This window comes from Sarcophilus harrisii, chromosome 1, assembly GCF_902635505.1.
Source record: "Sarcophilus harrisii chromosome 1, mSarHar1.11, whole genome shotgun sequence".
NCBI lineage: Eukaryota > Metazoa > Chordata > Mammalia > Dasyuromorphia > Dasyuridae > Sarcophilus > Sarcophilus harrisii.
In genome coordinates, this window is record NC_045426.1 from 294,404,079 (window position 1) to 294,431,657 (window position 27,579).

General features: G+C 33.0%; 1 protein-coding gene across 1 annotated transcript in view; it reads left to right on the plus strand.

The window, feature by feature from the left end:
* Positions 1 to 27,579, plus strand: part of DMRT1 (doublesex and mab-3 related transcription factor 1) — a 145,451-nt gene that overhangs the window by 77,985 nt on the left and 39,887 nt on the right. The window contains exon 4 of the mRNA XM_031943929.1: positions 9,891 to 10,035. Within this exon, the coding sequence (XP_031799789.1) occupies positions 9,891 to 10,035 (145 nt within the window). The remainder of the gene's footprint in view (positions 1 to 9,890; positions 10,036 to 27,579) is intronic.

The window sequence follows — 27,579 nt, forward strand, 5'->3', positions numbered from 1 at the left end:
GAAATGAGGCCTTTATCAGAACCTTTAATTGTAAAAATGTTTTCCTAGTTTGTTGCTTCCCTTCTAATCTAGTTTGCATTAGTTTTGTTTGTACAAAGACTTTTTAAATTGATATAATCAAAATTTTCTGTTTTGTGATCGATAATGGTCTCTAGTTCTTTTATGGTCACAAATTCCTTCCTCCTCCACAAGTCTGAAAGATAAACTATCCTATGTTCCTCTAATTTATTTATAATCTCATTCTTTATGCCTAAATCATGGACCCATTTTGATCTTATTTTGGTATATAGTGTTAAGTGTGGGTCCATGCCTAATTTCTGCCATACTAATTTCCAGTTTTCCCAACAGTTTTTGTCAAATAATGAATTCTTATCCCAGAAGTTGGGATCTTTGGGTTTATCAAACACTAGATTGCTATAGTTATTAATAGTTATGTGAACCTAACCTATTACATTGATCAACTAATCTATTCCTTACGCAATACCAAATGGTTTTGGTGATTGCTGCTTTATGATATAACTTTAGATCAGGTACAGCTAGGCCACCTTCATTAGATTTTTTTTTCATTAATTCCCTTGAAATTCTTCACCTTTTGTTCTTAGGTATGAATTTTGTTGTTATTTTTTCTAGGTCATTAAATAGTTTCTATAAATAAATAGATTAGTTAAGGGAGTATTATCATCTTTATTATATTCGCTTGGCCTATCTAAGAGCACTTAATATTTTTCCAATTATTTACAACTGACTTTATTTGTGTGGAAAGTTTTTTGTAATTTTGCTCATATAATTCCTGACTTTCCTTTGGTAGATTCCCAAATATTTTATGCTATTGACAGTTATTTTGAATGGAATTTCTCTTGCTAATCTCTTGCTGTTGGATTTTCTTGGTGATGTATAAAAATTTACATGGGTTTATTTTGTATCCTGCAACTTTGCTAAAGTTCTGAATTATTTCTAATAGCTTTTTAGTAGAATCTCTGGAGTTCTCTAAGTATACCATCATATCATCTTCAAGGGTGATAATTTGGTTTCTTCATTACATAGTTTAATTCCTTTAATCTCTTTCTCAACTCTTATTGCTGAGGCTAGCGTTTCTAATACAATATTGAATAATAATGGTGATAGTGGGCAACCTTGTTTCACTCCTCATCTTACTGGGAATGGTTCCAGTTAATCCCCATTACATATGATGCTTACTGATGGATTTAAATAGCTGCGCCTGATTATTTTAAGGAAAAGTCCATTTATTCCTATAGTCTCAAGTGTTTTTTTTAACTAGGAATGGATGATGGATTTTATCAAATGCTTTTTCTGCATGTATTGAGATGATCGTATGTTTTTTATTAATTTGGTTATTGATATAGTCAATTATGCTAATAGTTTTCCTAATATTGAACTAGCCCTGCATTCCTGGTATAAATCCTACTTGGTCATAGTTTGTTATCCTGGGGATGATTTTCTGTAATCTTTTTGCTAACATTTTATTTAAGATTTTAGCATCAATATTCATTAGGGAGACTGATCTAAAGTTTTCTTTCTCTGTTTTGAAACCTACCTGGTTTAGGTATCAGTATCATGTCTGTGTCACAAAAGGAGTTTGGTGTAGGACTCCTTCAATCCCTATTTTTTCAAAAAGTTTATATAGCATTGGAGTTAATTGTTCTTTAAATGTTTGGTAGAATTCATATGTAAATCCATCTGGCCTTGGGGATTTTTTCTTAGGGGGTTGGTTAATAGCTTGTTCTATTTCTTTTTCTAAAATGGGACTGTTTAGGATATTTACTTCTTCCTCTGTTAATCTTGGCAAGCTATATTTTTGAAGGGTATTCTTCCATTTCATTTAAGTTGTCGAATTTATTGGCATAAAGTTGGGCAAAGTAACTCCTAATTATTGCTCTAATTTCCTCTTCGTTAGTGGCGAGATCTCCCTTTTCATTTTTAAGACTAACAATTTGATTTTCCTTTTTCCTTTTTTTAATCAGATTTACTAAGGGTTTGTCTATTTTGTTGGTTTTTTCATAGAACCAATTCTTAGTTTTATTAATTCAATAGTTTTTTTACTTTTAATTTTATTGTTCTCTCCTTTCATTTTTAGAATTTCAAGTTTTGTGTTTGATTGGGGGGTTTTAATTTGTTCCTTTTCTAGCATTTTTAGTTGCAAGCCCAATTTATTGACCTTCTCTTTCTCTATTTTATGCAAGTAGGCCTCTAGAGATATGATATTCCCCTTATTACCACTTTGGCTGAATCCCACACATTTTGGTATGACATCTAATATTGTCATTTTCTTGGGTGAAGTAACTACACCCAATCATTCTTTAGTATGAGATTATTTAGTTTCCAATTTTTAAAATCTAGAACAAAGTATACATGTGTTTTTTATATATCTTTAAAGCAGAAATATAGTTCCCAAGATTTCTTACCTTTTTAGGTTTAAGTTCTGTATTTGTATATCAAACTTTTTGTTTAGTTCCGTTTTTTTCATCAAAAATAGATGAAATTCACTTATTTTGTTGAATATCCATCTTCTTCCCTAGAAAAAGATTCTTGTTTTGGCTGGGTAAGTTATTTTTGGCTGCATGCCAAGTTCCTTAGCCTTTCAAAATATCAGATTCCAGGTCCTTCAATCCTTCAATGTGGATGCTGCTAGATTCTGAGTAATCCTTATTGTGGCTCCTCTATATTTGAATTGATTTTTTTATAGCAGCTTGTAGTATTTTTTCCTTTCGTCTGATAGTTCTGGAATTTAGCCACTATATTTCTTGGAGTTTTGATTTTAGGGCTTTCAACAAGTGATAGATAAATTCTTTCAATATCTATTTTACCCTCTGTTTCTATAACATCTGGGCAGTTCTCTTTGATAATTTCCTGGAAAATAGTGTCCAGGCTCTTTTTTTCATCATATTTTTCAGGAAGTCCAATAATTCTCAGATTATCTCTCCTAGATCTATTTTCCAAGTCTGTTGTTTTCCCAAGAAGGTATTTGACATTTTTTCCATTGTTTCATTTGTTTTGGTTTTGCTTGACTGATTCTTGATGTCTCCTCGAGTTGTTCAATTCTATTTGTTCAATTCTGACTTTTAATGAATTACTTACTTCAGTCACTTTTTATATTTTTTTCTAATTGTCCAATTGAGTTTTTAAGTGAGTTGTTTTGTTCTATGGAATTAGTTCTGTTTTTCAAGGATTTGATTTCTTTATCTACTCTATCTTTAAATGAGTGGGATGAGTTATCCAGATTCTCTTGCCAAGCCTCCTTTTCCCATTTTTTTCCTAGGTCTCTTGAGAGAGCATTTTTAATTTCTTCTATAAGAGTCTTGTGTGTTGAGGACCAGATCATATCCCCCTTTGGCGATTCATCTGGAGACAGTCTGTTTTTAGTCTCCTCAGGGTTTAGGGTCTGCTCTCTATCCATATATCTATCAATAGAGCCCGTTTAAATTTTTTGCTCATTTTATCAAAGAAGAATCAAAGAAAATGAATTAACAAAAAAAGAAATGCAGTGTATGCCCTTTTTTTTTTTTTTTTTTTTTTCCAGTTGGGGGGACTGGGTGGTATTGCCGAGCTTCCTCTCCAGACTGCAGGGGCAGCACTGAGGACTAGCAGAACAGCAATGGCTGTTGTCTGCGCCCTGAGATTCTGAGAGTGTTCTGAGGTACTCTGGGTGAGTGTGGCCAGGTCCCAAGAGACCCTAGCTTTTTGGGGTTATAGTCTTTATCCCCTGTGTTTATAGTTTCTCTTCTGATCTACTGGCTTGCTGCCAAGGCAAAGTAGCCACACTGTGGTAAAGTTCTCCCTACAGAAATGGCTGAGAGCACACCTCGCACCCCTCCAATCTGCTCAGTGTAAGCTGCCTGCTGTACTCTCACTGCCTGCCCTCAGTCTGTGCCCAATTTGACCTTCTCTGGCGAATTTCAAGAATATATTCTGTTGCTAATTATTTTTGTTTTTTTCAGTCAAGCACTAATTCTGAGGCCTTGCCATGAAATAAAGTATTCTGAGAGGAAAAGACAGAGCTTAAGTAGATGTGTGTGTCCTCTCCGTCATCTTGGCCGGAAGTTTCGCCTCCATTCCTTTCAAATAATATTAAATATAAGCTTTTATTATTGGAAAGAAATTGAAACATTCTAGAGCCTTTTAATGAATTCTTTACATGTAGCTCAATAGGGACTTTGTTTCAACCATGTAAGATATTAAACTGAATGGAAGTTATTCAAATAGTAGGTGAATGAGCAACTCTATAAACTGGGTCCCACCATTCTTCAGTTGAGGTTGATGGCATCAGTGCCGTTGTACACGATTTCTTATTCTCTTCTACCTTTTTTTCCCCAAATCAGATCTCATGGTATTAGATTGCTTTACTTCTTTTTGTAGGACTGTTTCCAGAAAATGTAATAATACATCTTGTTGAAAATGAAATGACAATAGCACAACTTCAGTAAAGAAAAAAAGTATTTAGGATGAGTGAAATTATATTTGGAAATCAAATAGCCAGTCAGCTTTTGTACTGAGCTGGGGGATAAAAAAAAGGCAAAAACAGTACCTTTTCTCAAGAAAAGTACATTCTAAAGGGTGAGAGCACATGTAAATAACTAGTTATCTATAGATGAATAGTGATAAGGTGAAAAATAGCAAAGGGAAAGACATTAGAGGATAAAGGTCCTGGAAACTCTTACTGCAGGTGTGATTAGAGCTGAAGGAAGAGCTTGAAGGAAGCCCTAAGAGATAAGAGGTAGAGGTTAAGAGGGAGAAATATTCAAGTTCAGCCAGTCCAAAAGTGTGGAGATGGGAGTTGGTGTGTATATGTATATGTAAAGATTGGCAAAAGTAGGTCAGTATGGTGCACAGAAGTGTGAGAAGACTAGAGAGGTAGGAAAAGGGCAAAAACTAAACCAAAACTTTTTTCATTTGATCCTAGAAGGGATAGGGAACTACAGGAACTCACTTTTATAAGGGGAGGAAGGATGATATGACCTTGACTTTAGCAAATGTAACCCTTTGGCATTTGAGTGGAAGAAGGGAGAACCTCAAAATATATCAGTTAGGTGAGTAGGACACCAGATGCACTTTGCAAAGTTTGTTTTTGAGTGTGTCCTTGCTATGTAATACTATAGATAGTGAACTGTTTGGGAATAGCAAGGCTAAATATCCTGGTTTTGGTCATGGTGTACTACTGATTAGGAAAATCAGCTACATTGTAAATTATTTTTATTAATTTGATTTTTTGGCTCTGTTAAGGAATAGTATTTTCATGAAGAAGTAAATTCTTTTAGGCTTTTTAGACACTTCGTAGTGATTCAAGGACTGTTATCTATAGAAAGATGTAGCAGCTGAAAGATTTAGCCTGTTCATCAATTAGGTTATTCCTTTGCAGAATCTGGAAATGATAAAAGACAGTTTCCTCTGGCTAATTTTTGATGTATAACATTCTAGGACCAGGAACAGTCAATTTGTCAGTGACTTAAAAAACTTAAAATTTACCCCCTCCAACTCACCCCTGATAATTTCCATCCGAGGACATTATGAAATGTACCCTTAAATTGTTAAAGAGAGGAAGATGTGGAGATGGATTGTAGAGAGACAAAGGTATAAGATTTTTCATGTTTATTCTTTAAAAAAAGTCAGATTTGGGTAATGAGATTAGGGCTGAAAGTTAGATTACCATCACCTTCTAATTTTCAGAGTTTTTATGGAGGAGGGAAAAGCACTTAAAGCTACAAAAATCCTTGAAAGGGACAAGTTAAGTCACATTCTTTACCACCTTTACTATCAGCATGGATTCCCAGAATTCACCTGGTCCACAGTGCATTGAATTCATTGAAACAGTTTTGATTTAATTCTAGGATTTTCATTTCAAATGGTCCTTTTGAAAGGTTAAATCCAAGGGAATGATGTCTAACAGTTCCTAGAATTTTGAATATTAAATTTTGTGTATATACTCTTTTTGTTTTCTGATGTTTTGGAATTTCTCCCCACATTTCTTCTCCAAAATAAATCTTCCTTTGTTTCCTATCAATTTTTGATGCAACTAAGCCTGCTTAAAAACTCCTGTATAAACAGTTCTGAATTACTAGAGACTTAAAAACAAAGCAAAATGACATGAAAACCATTCCCAGGCAGGAGAGTTGATTTTGACACAAGTAGAAAAAATACTCTTTGAAGAAGAGTTAATACAAAACTAAAGAATTTCATTTAGGAATCTTTCTATAGAAGTGAGGTCAAGCATTTTTTATGCTTTGTTGATATTTTATTGTTACTATAAAATAGGATAGCCAAGATCTATAAAAACGAAACCTTATGGTTCAGATTTATCGTGATGTGTATTCTGAACAGTTTAATAAAACAAAACTTAAAGCCTTTAGATTTTCTTCAGTGGTTAATACAATGCATATTCTTGGCAGAGCCTAGCTTCCATCTGTTGGTTGTACTCTGGTTCATAGAGTTGGTGCAGGTAATAAGATTATAAAACATGTCTCTTGCTTGCCAGCTACCACACACTAATAATAATAGTAGTCATAATTCATTGAAATCCTGGAGTTTTAGATTTTACTCCTTTTGTTTATTATTATTTTTTTAATTTAAAAGGGTTAGAAATAAAACATAATGTTGAAAATAAATGGGTCTTCTTCCACACACTCCTGGAGACAAAGGAAACAAAAATGAGTTCAACTTAATCAGGACTGATTGGTTTCTCCAGTTCCTTCAGTTGGTTATTTCTGAAGCTTCAGTGACATTTCCAGATCCTTATCAGAAGATTAAAAAAAAAATCCTGGTAGATATTTTGGAACAGAAATAGAAAAAGAAAAAAAATTTAAAGGTGGTTCATATTTTCAGTATCTAAGGATTGTAATTTTTTAGGCTGCAGGGGAAGAGAAGAAATTTCCAGTTGGAAATTTTGAATTTTATCTAAACTTAATTTCTTTTCCTCAAAACATCTTCTTTTACTTTGGTTGTTATTGAGTTCTTCCCAATATGTCAGATTCTTTATGACCCCTTTTGGGGTTTTCTTAGCAAAGATTCTGGAGTGATTTGCAATTTTCTTTTCCAACTCGTTTTTTTTATACAGATGAGGAAACTGAGAAAAACAGGATTAAGTGACTTTTCCTGTGTCACACTGCTAGTGTTTCAGGTTGGATTTGAATTTGGGAAGTTAAATTTTCCTGATTCTGAGGCTCTATCCACTGTAGTATATTTGGTTGCCCCTTCTTTTACTTGTATCCCATCAATTTTGATGGAAATTTTGTTGTTGCTACACTTTCTGGGTTATTTGTAGGTAGAAATTAAATTTAAACTGATTTAAAACATTTAGGCATGACTTTGAAAACAGGTTTCTTTCAATAGTGTTTCTATTCAAAGATGAAATCATAGAGCAGGAATTTCAAATTTTTTGATTTTGATATCATAGAACCCTTTAGAAGGCTGGTGAAATCTTATGGCTCCTTCTCAGAATGTTTTTAAATGCATAAAATAAAATACCTATGATGCAAAGGAAACCAATTATATTGAAAAAGTTAATTTTTTAAAAAAAGTTTGTGGACTTCAGGTTAAGAATCCCTGTCCATAGAGTGACTATTACTTGTGTGTGGATGTGGCTAAAAAATTGGATGTACTTCATTTAAGATTTGGGAAAATCAAACTGACCTGATATCTTGAGCTACTTGGTTGTGTGTATGTATGTATGTGTGTGTGTGTGTGTGTGTGTGTGTACATAGCTTTAGAGTTCCTTTTTCTTAATTTTTCTTATACTGTGAATTAAAAAAAATGAGAAAGTTCATTAACACTTGAGAGGATGGTATCAATTAAGGTTTTGTCTTAAAGGAAAAGAGGGCTTTATTGAGGTAGAGGTAAAGAAAGAATGTGTTCTGTGAAGTACAGGTGATAATTAGTGCAAAGGTATGAGATAATACAATTCATTGCAAAAAGTTTTAAAAACTAAACCAAGGACTTTATATTTGGTCCTACAAGCAATAGGGAATTGATTGAGTTAGAGTACTGATATCATCATAATTTGGCTTAAGGAAAATCACTTTGGCATCGATTTTGTGGATGATGAATGATGGACCCAGCAGGGCTGCCAATTCAGATATTGTTGGAAAATGTAAATAAGAGGTGCTTAGGGCTTGAATTAAGGTGATAACTGTGTGAATGAAAGAAGGGATCAGATGTGAGAGTTGCTGTGGTAGTAAAAATGGAGAGATTTGTAGACTGATTGGATGGGCTGGAAAATCAGGTTACCTCTATGAAGCTTAGCTTTTTCATCTTGAAAATAAGAGGATGATCTCATGTCTTTTTCAACTCTAAATCTCTGATCCTATATGTGTAAATACTATGTCGTATCAAAATTGAAGATTTTAGGTTTATCAACATTGACAAAATGTCCCAAGCCTTTTTCTAATTCTGAATGCTGGAATCCTTACTTTATGGTACATGAAACATTAAATAAACGAATGCTGAATAGTAGACTTCTGTGCAGCAAAGTGTTGAGGTCAAAAAGGAGGACAAAACCAAACTGTCACAAGAAGCTTCCATTCCATTAGGGAAGGTAACATGAAAGCTACCAGTACTAAGTGATAGTTATAAGAAAAATATCCAATTCACCATAAAACTTAACTTTGTTTTATTTTATTTTCTAAATTATATGTAATCAAAATATTTTAAAATTTTGCTTTTTAAAATTTTGAATCCCAAGTGAGTCTCGAGTTTTCCTTCCTTGGGAAGACAAGCAATTCAGTATAGATTATACATGTGTAGGTAATGTAAAACATTTCTACATTACCCACATGTCACTGTTCATTATTGAACAGCTCTCATTTATATAATACTTAAAGATTTATAAAGCCCCCTTCATCACTACAACTTTGTATTCCACAAAGTATCTATAAAAATATTTATTATTTCATCTCTTGTGAATGTATATATAGTTTATCCTGTGCATTCCTTTAGTAAAGACTTTTGTGCTGAAAGTAAGAAATAACGTCTATGTGGTTTATGGAAGGAAGAGTGGAACAGAGTTAGCCTTCAAGCCAGAAAGACCTGGGTTCAAGTCCCATCTCTCGCACACAGTGAATGAGTGATCATAGGCAAAGAAAAAAAATTAACCTTGGTGATCTCTAGACAACTTTCTGAGACTCTTAAGTTGCAGAATAGGTGACCAATCTGTGTTATTTGAGAGAATTCTTTACTAGAAGCTCCCTTCACCAATGGAATTACAGGTCCATTCCTTATCTTGGCTCTGTGTGATAGACATTATAGTAAAGATCACATTCCTTGGATTGGAAACTCAGTATTATCCTTATTTAGTATTGAATGATTGCAATAAGACTGCTATGTTTCCTTCCTCCCTCCCTCCCTCTTTCTTTCCCTCCCTTCTTAAAATAGCTTAGAAAAAAACTTGAAAGTTGGGAACTCTTCTAGGTTCATCAGGATACTATTAAGGTCTTTAGATTGGGACAGAGTACTTTGGGAACCAGAAATTATGGTTATATCTCTATTTAAATAATTTATGGTCTTTTTATTTTATTTTAAATGATACAAGTTATTTTCTTGATTTGAAGAACTGCTTGAAAGTTCAAATAAATCTGTGGGCACATAGATATTTCCTTCCGTGATGCAGAATGCATTTCCTCCATTCTATCCATGCTTAATCATAAGTTTGGCAAAGAGTGTGCACCCATTGTCCTGAAGTACCCTCTTGTCATCTTAAGGGTTCTAGCTGAGCAAATGAATGGGCCGGCCACTCCTTATTCTCATCATGCAACTAGCCTAACTTCTTGATTACTAATAAATACATTCATAAATCTGAAAAATTAGGGGAGTTTGTCTCCTAATACAAAGGGGGGATATGCTTTAAATTTGAATTTATTTCTTAATTTTATTTTTTCTTTTAACAGATGAAGAACACCGAGAATCGTCATGCCATGGGTTCCCAGTACAGGATGCATTCTTATTATCCTGCGACTTCATACCTGAGCCAGAGTGTGTCACAGATTTTCGCTTTTGAAGATAGCCCTTCTTATTCTGAAGCCAAAGCAAGTGGTAGGTGCATAGTTACCTTGACCTGAGTTTAGATGGAGAGGAAAGTGTCTCACACTGAGGGAATAGGTATTTACTAATTGGATAAGATTCAGTAATGTTAGAAAGTTTTGTCACAGTAATTTATTTTACATGGATTCTCTTAAAACCATCTTTTAAAGAAATATTACTATTTCCCTATATAACCCTTTTTAACAAAAAAGTATAGTTAATCAAAACCAGTCAACACAACACATTGGTCATATTTGAGAATGTGTGTCTTATTTTACTTCTTTAGTCCTTTGAGGTGGGAGGAAGTATCAGTCCTCAGAAATCACCATTGGTCACTGAACTCTTTTAGAATTGTTTTTCTCTTTTTTGTATGTACATTATTCTCCTAGTTTGGGTTACTTTATTCTTTTGCATTGATTTTTAACAAAAGTTTTTTCCTGTTTTATATTTCTAAAATGACAAAAGAAAGAGTAGAAGAAATTAAGGTTAAGAAAAATATTTAATATATTGAAATTACTTGCAGAAATAATTTCATGATTATAAATATCTTTAAATGTTTATATTCCAAACAAAATTCTTTAGTCTGACATTCAGGGATTCTAGCCTTATTTCTTATTATCTCTCAAGAAGAACCCTTTGATAGTTGATTCTGAATTATTTGATATTCTCTCCCATAAGAGTGGTTTTTTCTACCTCTCCACACCTCTTTGTTTATAGCCATTTTATCTGCTTAGAATGGAGATATGGGGACTGGTGGACATTGAATTCAGCACCAGAGGGCTTGGTTTAAGGCTCTTTTCACTTAGATTGATCCAGGGAAAGAAATGTCTCTGGGGTCAGGGGACTTTGGTTCATATCCTTCCTTTGCCACTGAACTCCCTGTGTGATCTCTTGCAAGTAACTTAATCTCATTTAGGCCTCAGTTCGGTTGGAATCTTAGATGGCCTTTAAAGGTCCCTTCTTTGTTGCAAATCTTTGATCCTGGTGATCTTTTGGGGTTTTGACTTACTCATTTGTAAAATGAGGAAATTCACAGTGAGTGACTTTTAAGATTACTTACAGGTACAAATCTGTAACCCTAAAATTCTCCTATTCTGCCTCCAGTGCTTAATGACTTCTAAGTTTATTTAAAGCCCTTAAGTCTGTGATCCAAAGGCTCATTTCAAATAAAACCTCTGTCATAATAAATCTTTTAATTACTCTACTTCTGAATGCCCTTTCCCTACACTCCCCTCCTTCTCTGTACTTGTTCAGTATTTAATTTGTACTTTCCACAGAGGAGAACATTTATTAAGAACTTGTATTAGGTGTCAGGTACTGTGCTTTGTGAATATTATAATATTTGTTCCTTTCATAAAGTGCTTACGTTATTATTGTTAGTATTTGTATGTTCTTCCTTCCTTCATCCAACTTTATTTTTCACTGCATCCCAATACCAATACCAACCTTAGAGTAGTAAATTAATTAAACTTATATTAGACTTGGACAACTTACTATACTGTAGGGACAGTAGGTGCTCATTCACTTGTTCATTAATTCAGCAATGAATAAATGAATTAGTCTTTCTTTGAATTATTGTTTTCTGGACATAACTAAACTAGACTTTTTATGAAAAGTAAATACATTGGAATGGAAGGTTCTTGAGGACAAGGGTGTGTTTCATTTTCATCTTTTTATACTCAACATTGAGTACCTGAGGCCTGACTTAGGTTTTCAATAAATGTTGGTTGATTGGTTAAATAATTATTATTCTGTCCTACCCCATACAGCCTATATATTGTCCTGTATGATAAGTTTCTCAATAGGTTAGAGATGTGTCATTCCCTGAAATGACTGAAATACATTCTTAGTAAAAGAATATTTCCATAAAGAAAAGTGAGAACTCTTTATTGTAAGCATAATAAACGATGACTGAAGGTGTTGGAAATTTTGACAAAGGTACATGAGAAGAGACACAGATTGACAAAGACATGTTATAAGGGGAAGGGAAAAATGTTGGTGTCTGTTAATGGTAGAATTAAGAGTTTTTGTTTAATAAATGAAGCATTTTTAAAATCTTAAAAAATTAAATATTTTCTGGAGGGGTATTTTTTCTTTTTACCTTGAAAACATCATTTTCAGATTGTCCCCAATTCCATGAATTGGTTTACTTAACCAAGTAAAATTAAAACTATATTCTTATCTTATTTCATTAAATATTTCACCATTTTATGTTTAAAAAAGTTAACATTCACTTTTTAAAATCTCCCCTTCTTGAAAAGGCAAGCAATTTGTATTAATTATACATGTGAAATCATATAAAACATATTTCCATATTAAAATACTTAATCTAAGTTTAGAATTCATTTTTTTTCCTCTCTGGAAAAAGTATTTTTCATCATGAGTCTCTTGGAATTGCTTTGAATCTTTAACAGTTGTTCATCATTACATATTATTGCTATTTATATTCAGTGTTGTCTTGGTTCTCCTCACTTCACTTTGCATCAGTTTGTATAAGTTCTCTCAGGTTTTTAAGGAACATTCTATTCATTTTTTACAACACAATAGTATTCTATCACAATCATATACTACAACTTGGTCAGTCATTCTAGAATTAATGGACATCTTGATTTCTAGTTCTTTGCCACCACAAAAAGAACTGTCGTAATTTTTTTTTCTTTTTTTACAAATAAATCCTTTTTCCTTTCTTTGATCTCTTTGGGATAGTCTAGTGGCAGGATCAGAAGGTTAAAGGGCAGTTTTATGACCCTTTTTGTGTAGTTCCAAATTGCTCTGTAGAGTAATTGGACTATTTACAACTTCACCAGAAGTGCATTAGTGTCCCAGTTTTCCGAACATTTGTCATTTTCCTTTTCTGTCATGTTTGCCAATCTGGTGGTATTTAGAATTGTTTTAATCTAAATTTCTTATACTTAGCAGTGATTTAGAGCATTTTTATGGGATTATTGATGACTTTGATTTCTTCTGAAGACTACTTATTCATATCCTTTGATTATTTATCAATTGGGGAATAGTTCTTATTTTTTTACATTTGATTCAGTTCTCTATATATTTGGGAAATGAAGTCTTTATCAGAGAAACTTGCTGTAAGATTCCCATCTCTAGTTCCTTGATATCCTTCTAATTTGATTGCATTGCTTTTATTTGTACAAAAGCACAAATTTTAAAAAATCCATTTTTCTTTCTGTGATTTTTCTCTTTTGGTCATAAGTTCTTCCATCATCCATAGATCTAACAGATACATTTTCCCATGTTTCCCTAACGGATGTATGGAAGTACATTGGTGTCTCAATTATTTTTCCATTTTGACCTGATTTTGGTATACAATGTGAGATAACTGGTCTCTGACAAACTGCTTTTCAATTTTCTTAGCAATTTTTGTTAAATAATAAGTTCCTCTCCATGGAGCTTTGTTTGGGTTTATAAAACATTAAATTATGGTCATCACTGAAATACTGAAATAAAGAAATACATGTATACATATAGGCAATGAGATGATAGAACCACTGGGCTTGGAATTAGGACGTCTCATCTTCCCTGAATTCAAATCTGTTTAGGTACCTGAGGAGGAACTAAGATAAATAGACTAAGTGATTTTCCCAGGCTCCTACAGTCTATTTATCTTAGTTCCTCCTCTGTACAATGAACTGGAGAAGGAAATAGCAAACCATTCCAGTATCTTTGCCAAGAAAAACCCAAATATAATTATTACTGAAATTACTGAATAACAACAAATACATACATATAACTTAAGTATTTGAATCTCAGGTACCTATTTTTAAATCCATATTTTGAAATATTTATAAAAAGAAGACAACTGGATAAAAATGTAAACCAAATAAAATAGAAGAAATGTTTCAAAAAACAAAAAAAAGATTATTGTGGTCATTTAATATTATGTATTATATAGCTATTCTATTCCATTAATACACCACTCTTAGTCAAGTGAAATTCTTAAGTAAAACAAATAATATAATGAATCTCATCTAAAAGAGCATATAACATCTCTCATCTACGGAACCTGTCTCAACTTCTCTATTTAAAATTATTTTTAATTAATGGAAATAGTTCTCTTCCATTTTTCATCCCATTAAAAAAATATGAGAGAGAAAAGAAAAATAAATTCTTGGTAATAAATATACATCTCTAATAAAAACAAATTTCTTTATTGGTACATTTTCTTTCTCTCTCTCTGTGTCTGTCTGTCTCTGCATAAATGCATATATGTTGTATCTTGCACCTGTGTATGTAAACGGTTTTTTTTCAATCCCTTAATCCATTGCCTATCAGAGTATTTCATCATCATGTTTGGAATGGTCATTATATTGATAATAGTACTTATAGCTTTCAAAATAGTCTTTAAGGTTTTGTTAATATATAAATTGTTCTCTTGGTTCTGTTCATTTCATTCTTTATCATTTATAATAGTCTTCAAAATTGTTCATTTTTTATAATATTTATATTAAAATATGAATTGTTTTTCTGGTTCTGCTTGCTTTACTTTGCATCACTTCATACAAATCCTTCCACGTCTCTTTGATATCTATTCCCCCATTTCTTACAGTAAAATAGTATTCTATCACATTCCTATACCACAGTTTATTCAACCATTTTTCAATTGATGGGCAGCCCTTTAACTTCCAATTTTTTTGCCACCACAAAAAAATCTGTGACAAATATTTGTGTGCCTATATTAACTTTTTCTTTTTTTATTTCTCTTGGGTGTAGGGCTAGCAGTATTATAGCTAGGTCAAAGAATATGTAGGTTTTCTTATTATAGCTTTTTATTTACAAGTATATGCATGGGTAATTTTTCAGCATTGACAATTGCAAAACCTTTTGTTCCAATTTTTCCCCTCCTTCCTCCTAACCCTTCCCCTAGATGGCAGGTAGATCAAATACATGTTAAATATGTTAAAGCATATGTTAAATACAATATATGTATACATGTCCATATATCATTTTGCTGCACAAGAAGAATTAGACTTTGAAATAATGTACAATTAACCTGTGAAGGAAATAAAAAATGCAAGCGGACAAAAACATAGGGATTGGAAATGCTATGCAATGGTTTACACTCATTTCCCAAGGTTCTTTTGATGGGTGTGGTTGGTTCTATTCATTATTGGACAAATGGAACTGATTTGGTTCATCTCATTGTTGAAGAGAGGACATCCATCAGAATTGATTATCATATAGTATTGTTGTCGAAGTGTATAACAATCTCCTGGTCCTGCTCATTTCACTCAGCATCAGTTGATGTAAGTCTCTCCAGGCCTTTCTGAAATCATCCTGCCAGTCATTTCTTAACGAACAATAATATTCCATACTATTCATATACCACAATTTCTAAAGCCATTCTCCAATTGATGGGCATCCACTCATTTTCCAGTTTCTAGCCACTACAAAGAGGGCTGCCACAAACATTTGTGCACGTACAGGTCCCTTTCCTTTCTTTAAGATTTCTTTGCGGTATAAGCCCAGTAGTATTAACTGGGCAGTAATTAACATTGCTGGATCAAAGGGTAGGCACAGCTTGATAACTTTTTGAGCATAGTTCCAAATTCCTCTCCAGAATGGTTGGATTCACAACAATGTATCAGTGTCCCTGCTTTCCCACATCCCCTCCAACATTCCACATTATCTTTCCCTGTCATCCTAGGCAATCTGACAGGTGTGTAGTGGTATCTCAGAGTTGTCTTAATTTTCATTTCTCTGATTAATAATGACTTGGAGCATCTTTCCATATGGCTAAAATTAGTTTGAATTTCTTCGTAAGAGAATTGTCTGTTCATATCCTTTGACTATTTATCAATTCGGAGAATGGCTTGATTTCTTATAAATTAGAGTCAATTCTCTATATATTTTGGAAATGAGGCCTTTATCAGAACCTTTGACTGTAAAAATGTTTTCCCAGTTTGTTGTTTCCCTTCTAATCTTGTCTGCATTAGTTTTATTTGTACAAAAACTTTTCAATTTGATATAATCGAAATTTTCTATTTTGTAATCAATAGTGATCTCTAGTTACTCTTTGGTCATAAATTCCTTCCTCTTCCACAGTCATGACCTTTATAGGTCATGAACCCGTTTTGACCTTATCTTGGTGTACGGTGTTAAGTGTGGGTCAATGCCTAGTTTCTGCCATACTAATTTCCAATTTTCCCAGCAATTTTTGTCAAACAGTGAGTTCTTATCCCGAAAGCTGGGGTCTTTGGGTTTGTCAAACACTAGATTATTAAAATTATTGACTGTTTTGTCCTTTGAACCTAACCTATTCCACTGATCAACTAGTCTATACCAAATAGTTTTGGTAACTGCTGCTTTATAATATAATTTTAGATCTGGTCCAGCTAGGCCACTTTCATTTGATTTTTTTTCCCATTAATTCCCTTGAAATTCTTGACCTTTTGTTTTTCAATATGAACTTTGTTGTTATTTTTTCTAGGTCATTAAAATAGTTTTTTTGGGAGTCTGATTGGTATAGTGCTAAATAAACAGATTAGTTTAGGTAGTATTGTCATCTTATATTTGCTTGCCTTATCCAAGAGCATTTAATATTTTTCCAGTTGGTTAGATAGACTTAATTTGTGTGGAAAGTGTTTTGTAGTTTTGCTCATAAAGTTTCTGATTTTCCCTTGGCAGATAGATTCCTAAATATTTTATACTATCAGTAGTTACTTTAAATGGAATTTCTCTTTCTAACTCTGTTGGCTTCTGTTAGTGATATATAAGAATGCTGATGACTTATGTTTATTTTGTATCCTGCAACTTTGCTAAAAGTGTGGATTATTTCTAATAGCTTTTTAGTAGAATCTCTGGGATTTTCTAAGTATACCATCGTATCATCTGAAAAGAGTGATAAGAACATGCAACTTTTTATTAACTTTTTTGAATATAATTCCAAATTGCTTTCCAGAATTGTTGTATTCACTCATAATTCTTCCAGCTCTGTAGAATGAAATATACGCTAATCATTCCATTGAGGAAGAAAAGAGAGTATCTATTAAAGGAGATTGATGTAATTACAAATATAACTCATTGTTCATCTTAGACTGAAAGAAGATTTTTAGATGTTATAGAGATAAATATAAAGTTCTGCCCTTGTTTTTATTTTTTTAGTATTATAGCTTTTTATTTACAAAACATACATGGGTAATTTTTCAGCATTGACAATTGCAAAACCTTTTGTTCCAAACTTTCCCCACCTTTACCGCACCCCTTCCGCTAGATGACAGGTAATCCAATACATATTAAATATGGTAAAGTATATGTTAAATCCAATATATGTATACATATTTATACAGTTATCTTGCTGCATAAGAAAAATTGGATCTAGAAAGAAAAAAACCTGAGAAGGAAAACAAAAACTAAAGCAAACAATAACTGTGTGAAAATGTTGTATTGTGGTCCATACTCATTTCCCATAGTTCTCTCTCTGGGTGTAGATGACTCTCTTCATTACTGGACAGTTGGAACTGGTTTGAATCATCTCATTGTAGAAGAGAGCCATGTCTATCAGACATGTAGATAGTCTTGTAGATAGTCTTCTTGTTGCCATGTATAATGATGTTCAATTCATGTCTCTCCAGACCTCTCTGAAATCATCCTGTTGGTCATTTCTTACAGAACAATAATATTCCATAATATTCATATACCACAATTTATTCAGCCATTCTCCAATTGATGGGCATCCATTCAATTTCCAGTTTCTTGCCACTACAAAAAGGGCTGCCACAAACATTTTTACATGTGTGGGTCCCTTTCCCTCCTTTAAGATCTCTTTGGGATATAAGCCCAGTAGAAACACTGCTGAGTCAAAGGATATGCACAATTTGATAACTTTCTGAGCATAGTTCAAAATTGCTCTCCAGAATGGTTAGATTCGTTCAAAGTTCCACCAACAATGTGTCAGTGTCCTAATTTTCCCACATCCCCTCCAACATTCATCATTATCTTTTCCTGTCATCTTTAGGCCAATCTGAGAGGTGTATAGTGGTATCTCAGAGTTATTTTAATTTGTATTTCTGTGATCAATAGTGATATATGGAGCACGTTTTCATATGACTAGAAATAGTTTCAATTTCTTCATCTGAAAATTGTCTATTCATATCCTTTGACCATTTATCAATTGAAGAATCTTCCCTTGTTTTTAAAAAGAGAAAATGCATTATAGTCCTTGTGATACTAAATTTAGAGTAGAAAAGATCTGGAGGCGTCAGTGAATTGTAGGATTAATATGAGTAAATTGTATGATATGGTATCAAAAAAAAACTAATACAGCCTTTAGGCTATGTTGAATAAAGCATATTATTAAAAATGAAGTAAGTGTTAAAAGGATATGAACAGACAATTTTCAGATGAAGAAATTAAAGCTTCTTTGTATGAAAAATGCTCTAAATCACTATGATTAGAAAACTACAAATTAAGACAACTTTGAGGTACCACTTCACACCTCAGATTAGGTAAGATGACAGGAAAAGATAATAATAAATGTTGGAAGGGATGTGGGAAAACTGGGACACTGATACATTGTTGGTGGATTTGTGAACTCATCCAATTTTTCTGGCGAGCAATTTGGAATTGTACCCAAAGATCTATCAAACTGTGCATACCTTTTCACCCAAAAGTGTCTCTCTCTAGTGAGTCTGTATCCAAATAGATCATAAAAAGGGGGAAAGGACCCAGATGTACAAAAATCTTTGTAGCAGCCCTTTGTAGCGGCAAGGATCTAGAAACTGAGTAGATCCCCATCAATTGGGGAATGCCTGGATAAGTTATGGTATATGGATGTTATGGAATATTATTGTTCTATAAGAAATGATCAGTAGGATGATTTCAGAAAGGCCTGGAGAGATTTACATGAATTGATGCTAACTGAAGTGAGTAGAGCCAGGAGAAATCTTGTATACAACAACAAGAAGATTATGTGGTGATGAACTTGGGTCTTTTCAGCAATGAGGTGATTCAAGCCAATTTTAATAGACTTGACGGAGAGAGCCATTTCACCCAGAGAGAGGACTGTGGAGACTGAATGTGGATCACAAGATAGTGTTTTCATCTTTTTTATTGTATACTTGCTTAGGTTTTTTTTTTTACTCATTTTTTTCCTTTGAAAAATTGCACATGTTTTATCTATATTGGATTGTTTCCTGTCTAGAGGAGAGGAGAAATTTGGAACACAAGGTTTTTGCTGAAGTGAATGTGGAAGACTATCTCTGCATGTATTTTTTTCTTTTTTTTTTTCTTTTTTCTTTTTTTATTTAATAGCCTTTTATTTACAGGATATATGCATGGGTAACTTTACAGCATTAACAATTGCCAAACCTCTTGTTCCAATTTTTCACCTCTTATCCCCCCCACCCCCTCCCCTAGATGGCAGGATGACCAGTAGATGTTAAATATATTAAAATATAAATTAGATACACAATAAGTATACATGACCAAAACGTTATTTTGCTGTACAAAAAGAATCAGACTCTGAAATATTGTACAATTAGCTTGTGAAGGAAATCAAAAATTCTGCATGTATTTTGAAAAATAAAAAGCTATTTTAAAAAGAATGAAGGATGTGGTATTTCTAATTTGATAAAATTTTCTATGAGTTCTAGTTAGATCTCATCTGGAATATTGTGTTGAATTTTGGCTGCCTCATTTTAGGAATAGCTGGAAAGTAGAACATGGCTAAAGGAAGATGACTAGATTGGGGAGAGGCTGAAAACCTTTCCTTACAATGATTGCTTGATAGAATATGTATCATTTAGCTTAGAGAAAAGAAAACAAAGTTGTTAAGTAATTGTATTCAAATATTAAGACTGCTTTGTGGGAGAGAGTTGATTCTTCTTGGTTTCTTTAGAGAGAAGTAGGAGTAATGGGCATATGTTGTAGGAAAACATATTACAACTTAATGACAAGAAAAATGTATTAAAAAAACTGAAGCCTTATAAAATGCATATCTAAGGGATGTATAGAGAAAAATAAAACAATCCCAGACCTCAAAGAGTTTACATTCATTCTACTTAATTCCAACTCTGAATTCCAGTGAAGGTTGGTTATACTAGATGATCTTTGATATTCCCTCCCACTTAAAATCCTGTTAGTTTTCTCCTTGTAAGAGGAACTAGAAGTGTCTTAAAGATTAAGGAGATAAGGAATTATGTAGTATAATAGGTTTTTCAGTTGAAAAGGGTTCTTTGGTATCATCTGGTGTATTGAACCAGAGTGAGATGATCCACTGGAATCTTTTCTGTATGCAAAGAATTCCAAATGCACTTTGCTGTCTTTGTGAGTATTTTGGATGCTGGCAGTTGGGGAAAAAAAGGAATGACAGGAGAGGTTCCTCTTGTATAAAGTAGTTCATATCATGAAGTTTTGCATAGGTGTGGCAAGACTATTGACTACACTGGAATTTAAATTGCTTTTGGAAGTAAATTATATAATTTCTCACCTACTTTTCTCAGTGTCTTCCTTGTTCTCTAATTAAAACTGAGCTATATAGTTTTCTCTCTTGGGTAGCTGAGCAAGCTTACCATTTGTCTGAAGGTGGCAATTTTCACATCAATCACCTCGAGGCCACTAACTAATGACCCTCATGAGGCAGGTCAAATTTAGCTAATCACACCATCAATTGCTTCCATTTTTTTTTTTTTTTTTGGCTTAGATACAAGCCCAATGTAAAGTGATAGTAAAAATGATAATGAAAAGCAACTTAAAAATGATATTCTGAAAGGAAAGGAAAGCTTTTTCTTATCTGTAAAACAGTTATTTCATCCCACCTCAATTAATTGTAAATTAAATAAATTATATGAATTTTAAATAGTGTAAATTATGAAATGTAATTAACACATTAATATTGTTAGGTTTATAATTTGATAAGATTAAATTATTTCTTCTGAACCTGAAAACTGCCTTTTTATTCCAAAGAAACTACTTTATATAAAAGAAATGTTTTTGGAGTCTTGGAGAGAAAGTATGATTCAGAGGGGTTCTAAGACTGTAAGAAATTTATTGAAACATACATGTATGACCAGAGTAAATTGCTACATACACCATACTCCATAGTTGAAGATAAGAATTGAAAATTTTCTCCCACATTATATTTCCTTCTAAAATAATATCCGATTCAAAATCTTTCTCACAGACCCTAAAAACTCTCAAAATAGTAATATTTCCAACATTCCTTTGTCATTACATGGTGGTGATCTGTTCTTTAGTTCAGATAGACAATGCTATATATAATGAAAAAGTCCCTTCTAGCCCTTGAAGGTCTCCTATTCTATTCCTGAAAATGTCATACAAATTAGAATGTAAGTCTCTAAGATGAGGGGAGTACAAATTGACAGAAGAACTGTACTTCCCTTGATACAAATTGGTATCAATACCTGCTACCTTGAGTGACTTCTGCATTTAGTAGAAAAATTCGCCCCATTATCAATAATTTTTTTTCTGGAATATTTATTGAGATCTGAGAGATTTCTTCTCACTGTCCAAGTTGATTGATTGATTTAAATACCAACACAAATTTTCTTTTCTGTGTCTTCTTTTCCTTCTCCATATTTATAAGAGTCATGTTGATATGTATTATTTTCACCTCCCATTTCTAAAGTTTGGGTGACTTAGTTACCATGTAGATGTGTATATTCTAGCATCTCTTGGGTTCTAATACTAAATGTTCTTTGACTTACCATCTTATAGTCTGAGCAATCAAGACAGTAGAACAGAAAAGGAGAAGTCAAATGACCTCTAGCTTTTTATTAGCTTTCATTTTGTGAATGATAATGGGGAAGCTCTCCGGAAGCAGATGGTCCCTGGACATGAGATGATCACACTTATGACAGTGGTATCTTCCAGCAAATATAAATAGGAGTTACTAAGGATCTTGGCTAGAGGACTTTTTTGTAGGCATACCTTCTTTGCCTACTAATAATTCAACTAACTTTATTGGGAGTTGAGAATGAAAAGTATCATAAATTCCTTAGCTTAAAACTGGAAGGAAATGTCATACACTCTTCATTTCATAGAAAAGGAAATTGAAGTCCACTTGTGGTGTTAATGACTTGCTCTAAGTCATAAAAGATGAGAAGGTGCAGAGCTTCCAGTTCCTCCAATGACAGGTGGAACTCCCTTTTTATGTACCATACTGCAAAAACTCAAAACATTTTGGAATAATTATTTCAATTTGAAGTTGATACCAGTGATTTAATATGATTGTCTTTTGAAAAGGCTTTTTAAAAAGAGCTTCCCTATGAAAATGGAGAACATACTAATTTTTATTTAGAAAAGGGTTATTTTGGGAGTCCAGTGTTATCCTGGTGGGAGACAGTATCTCTCTATCTATCATCTATCTATCTATATCTAATCTATCAAATAAAAATATGAAAGGAGTTCTTACAGAAATGTTTCACAGACAGCTATAAAATAGCTCACATTTAAAATGGCTAAAACTTGTACCTTTATCTTGTCTTGTTGATTTGTTTTTCAGTCTCAATTTTTAGTGTGTAATTATTTTTTCCTTGTGGTACTTTTGATTCTTTTGGATCCATATATATGTATAGTTTATTATTTCATTTTCTTCTCATGCTCAACCTGAGCTATTTCCAGATGTTCTGTCTTAGTGCTTTTAAGTCCCAAATCAGTCTCTTTTGAAAGTCATTCTCCCCTCCCCCCCATCTGCTGTAATTGCTATTTGGAATTACTTAGACATTTGAGAAACCAGAAGATCTTTTTTTAAATAATAGCTTTTTATTTTCAAAAAAATGCAAAGATAGTTTTCAACATTCTCCCTTGCAAAACATTGTGTTCCAATTTTTTTTTATCTTTTTCCCCCACCTCTTCCCCTAGACAGCAACTAATCCAATATTTGTTAAACATGTGCAATTCTGTATACATATTTCCACAATTATTATGCTATACTCTAAAAATCAGATCAAAAAGAAAAAATGAGAAAGAAAACGAAAACAAGCAAACAACAAAAAGGTGAAAATACTATGTTGTGATCTACATTCAATCCCTACAGTCCTCTCTCTGCATGCAAATGATTTCTCATGCCAGGTATTGGAATTGGCCTAAAACGCCTCATTGTTGAAAAGAGCCAAGTCTGTCATAGTTGATCATAGCATGATCTTGTTGCTGTGTACAATATTCTTTTGCTTCTATGCATTTCACTTAGCATCAGTTCATGCAAGTCTCTCTAGGCCTTTCTGAAGTCATCTTGTTGATCTCTTATAGAACAATCATAATTCCGTTACATTCATCTACCAGAAATCATTCAACCATTCTCCACCTGATGGGTATTCACTCAGTTTCTAGTGCTTTGCCACTACAAAGGGCTGCTATAAACATTGTCCTTTCCCCTTTTTTGTCATGTCTTTGGATGCAGACCCAATAGAGCCACTTTTGGGTGAAAGGGTATGTACAGTTTGATAACCTTTTTAGCATAGTTCCAAGTTGCTCTCCAGAGTAATTGGATTAGTTCACAAGTATGATAATACATTCAATAATGTATTACTGTCCCAGTTTTCCCACATCTCCTCCAACATTCATTACTTATCTTTTCCTGTCATCGTAGCCAATATGAGAAGCATATACTGGTACCTCATAGTTGTTTTAATTTGTATTTCTCTAATCAGTAGTGATTTAGAGCATTTTTTCATATGACTAGAATTTCATCTGAAAATTGTCTTTTCATATCCTTTGACCATTTATCAATTGGAAAATGGAAGCTAGAAGTTTTAAAAGAGAATTTTTAAAAGTTCTTATAAAAATCATTATGAGCTATCTTTTGGCATATATTTGTTATGTAAAATTATGGTTTTTTTGGAAATTTCAGATGCAAAATGCATTATGCCTCTATCTGAATTGAATTCACTGGGGTTGCTTTGTCATGACCAGGTATTTCAGGTCCACATTCTAGGATGATCATGAAACAAAAGTGATAACATTCTAAAGACTCACTTAGGTCATAGAATGATAATATTTGAGTTGAAAAGACCCCAGTCCATTTCTCTTATTTTTTATATGTAAGGACATAGAAATCAAACAGGTTAAGTGACTTTTACCACAAGGTCCTTTTTTTCTTACCACAAGGTCCTTTTTTTCTTTTGGTCAGATATTATTCAACAATCCTACTTACCCATTTTTGACGTTTCTGGGACTTCTGTGAGTCTTACAAAAGGAGAACAGAGCAGACCAACAAACTAATTGGTGGTTTCTCATGCATGATTCTTGCCTTTTGCCATATACAACTTCTACACTGTGACTTGACTTTCTAAAAGTTTGTGTAGGAGATCAGAAAGTCCTTTTAATAGCTATGTTGAAGTGTACTAGGGCAGTATCATAGAGGATTTTGGTTATACATATGGTTTGTAACTTGGGAGATAATTAAGTCATGGACTTGTAAAGTTGGCTTTTTAACCATTGAATTTTAATAGATTGAAGATAATCAACTGAAGACTGTTCATGTCTAGAGATCATTTGAAATAAACATTTTGGCACTATTTAGTAATTCAGTTTAGCAACTAGGTGGTGCAGTGGATTGGTCACCTGGCCTGGATTCAGGAAGAACAGAGCTTAAATCAACCTTTGATACTTAATAACTGTGTGACCCAGACAAATTACTTTACTGTCACATGCCTCAATTTCTCAGAGTTGTTATGAGAATCAAATGAGATAATAATTGTAAAGTTCTTAGCATAATGGTTGGCACGTAATACGTGCTTAATAAATTATTCCTTCTTCCTCCTTTCATAATCAACTGAAAGATAGCATATAGGATTTAAAGTTGCAAAAGCTCTTTGAGATAATTTGGTCCAATCTTCTCCCTTCTCCCCTTGCTTTCTCCCTTTTCACTTAAGAAAATGAAAGGCTCCAGTGACTCATCAAAAGTCACAAAGTACATTAAATGAAAGAAATAACCCTTAGTGATGATTCCTCTTCTAATCCAATAGTCTCTTCTTTGCCACACAGTCTCATTGACCCACAATTTGAGGAGAAAATGATAGTGCTAGAGTTTTAGTGCTCTCTTTATATGCATTTCTGTCTCTTGTTGTTCAGTTATTGTTAAGCTATGTCCAACTTCTCATGACTCCATTTGGGATTTTCTTGGCAAATTGATTCGCCTTTTCTCTTTTCCCCTCCCTCTCCTTCTTTGTCTCTCTCTTTCCTTCCCTCTCCATTATATAAAGATGCTTATATCTATATAAACTGTGGGGAGATAAAAATAGCTATACACAATATATAATTATGATTATTAATTAGGTGATAATTACATAAGGAAAAAATATATTGAGGTACTTAATGAAAAATGGTATGACCTTATCACTACTTTTGATATAATATACTAATTGTATTATGTTCATCTATGTATAACTTATCTCTCCTATTAGATGCTAATTTCCTTGAGAGTAGAGGACATTTTATATCTCTCTATATTCCTTAAGTGCCTAACAGAATATATGACACATATCAGGTGTTTAGGTATATCCGAATGAATGAATGAGTATACCATCTGTTACGAAAATTACAGAAAGTTAAACTGGAATACTAATGAGTAAAAATTTAGTTTTTCTTTTTCTACTTCTTAGTGTGTGTGTGTGTGTGTATACACAACACATACATACACATATATATATATATATCTTTTATTCTTCTTTCTTCTTTCCCCTCTCCTGGCTTCTTAAATGTTATTGTTTTTTTTTTTTTTTTTAATCCTGAAGAAGAAAACTTTGGTCAAATAGAGGAATGTAGGCCATAATGCATACGCTGTAAGGTGCTGCCATTGGGAAAACTCACTACCAAACTGTTGTTTAGAAATATCAGGCATTTCAAAGACAACTACTTGCAGTAGGTCAGACTTAACTAATCTAAGGACAAACTGTCTGCCCACTGTGATACTTTAAAAAGAATAGTCAGTTTGCATGCTATTCTAACATTAGAGAAAAACATTTCTCCTATTTTGTAATGCTATATAGTCCCAAACGTACATAGCTTTTCATAAAGAATTGGATGGTATTATATACTCTAGTAAAAATTAATGTGATGTGCATAAATATGTGGTATAATTGCACAATGCAGATCTCTTTTTCCTGATTACAAGATAAGAAGAAAAGTCGAGGGAAGAATTAAAATATGCCCTGAATTTATTGACTTCCTTCTAAAAAGCTCCCAGTACCCTTCAAGAATGTCTTCTATTTACACAACATTTTGTACTTTTCAAAGCATTTTCATATATTCTTATTGTCCTGTGATGTAAATATAACAATTATTACCATAAAGGCAGAAGACCTCAAGTAAAAGCAGTAATTAGCTTTGAAAATGAAAATGTCAAGAGAACTACAATTAAAGAATTTTTTAACTTTCCTGTTCTGAATATAGGGTCTTTAGTGAAGATGTTATAAATTTTGCAAGCATCCTAAAGGTATTTCCATTTAGGTTATACATTTTGAACTGGAAAGGGACCTTATTGGTCACTTGGTCAAACCTTCTTGTCTTAGAGATGAGGAAATAGGGCCATAGATAGAAACAAAGTAATTTGCCCAAAGTCATATAGTTAACAAAGAGTAAAGTCCAGATTTGGATTTAGGTATTTATGATTCTAAATATGGTTTTGTAGATTTCAAGGATTCTGTGGACTTGGATGAAAAAAAAATTTATTTTAACATATTTGGTTTCCTTTGTAGTCTTACACATTTTGTTTTATGCGTTTAATAAAAATTATCCTGTAAAGAGATCCATTAGCTTCACTTGCATGCCATAGTTGGTGATACAAAATGTTTAAAAATCCTTGCTCTAGATGATTCTTGCAAAAGAAAGAAAATATTCCTTTTACAGCTTTACTAATTTATAAAAAAAAATTAAGTCAGCTTTCTTTTTTACTGAGTTTTATGGTTTAAGAATGTTAACACCAAAATAGCCTATATAGATCATTTGAGATCAGAGGCTATAGAGCGGCATGTATAAGTCTGGATTTCAGCTAAAAATTCTTGAGATAATTCTTGCTCATCATAAAAATTATTTTTGTTGTGTTGGTTGTTATGCAGAAGCAAAATCATTAGCAAATTATTATGATTTATAATTATACAAATTTTATTATTATCTTTTAGAATAGTGTATTTTGCTACTAGGATCTTTAATGTGGTAGTAATTCCTAATTTTGGTGAAATAATTAGCTTCAGTTTTTTAGGGGGAAAACAGATTTAAAGCTAATGTCACTGAACTGTGAACACTGAGTTGTCTGCTATGGATGCTGTTGGCTCTGAACAGCGATGCTTCCTTTGAACATCTGGACTTGGTTAAAGCATCAGATCTTATCATTTTCTGATTCATTTAGTGAATAGTTAAGGATTCTGAATAGCTAGTATCCCTGTGCCTTTTACTTTTTTATGGACTTTTTTGTATAACATAACCCTGTGAATCAAAATTTTCCACCCTGAGAGCCCTCAAATCTCTTCTGTATACAGCAATTTGAATGCTAGGGTTCAGGGTAACCAGTGAGTTGATTTTCACTGCCCAGCCACGGCTTAGCCCAAGTACAACTTGAATAACCTTCAGGAAAGCTGTGCT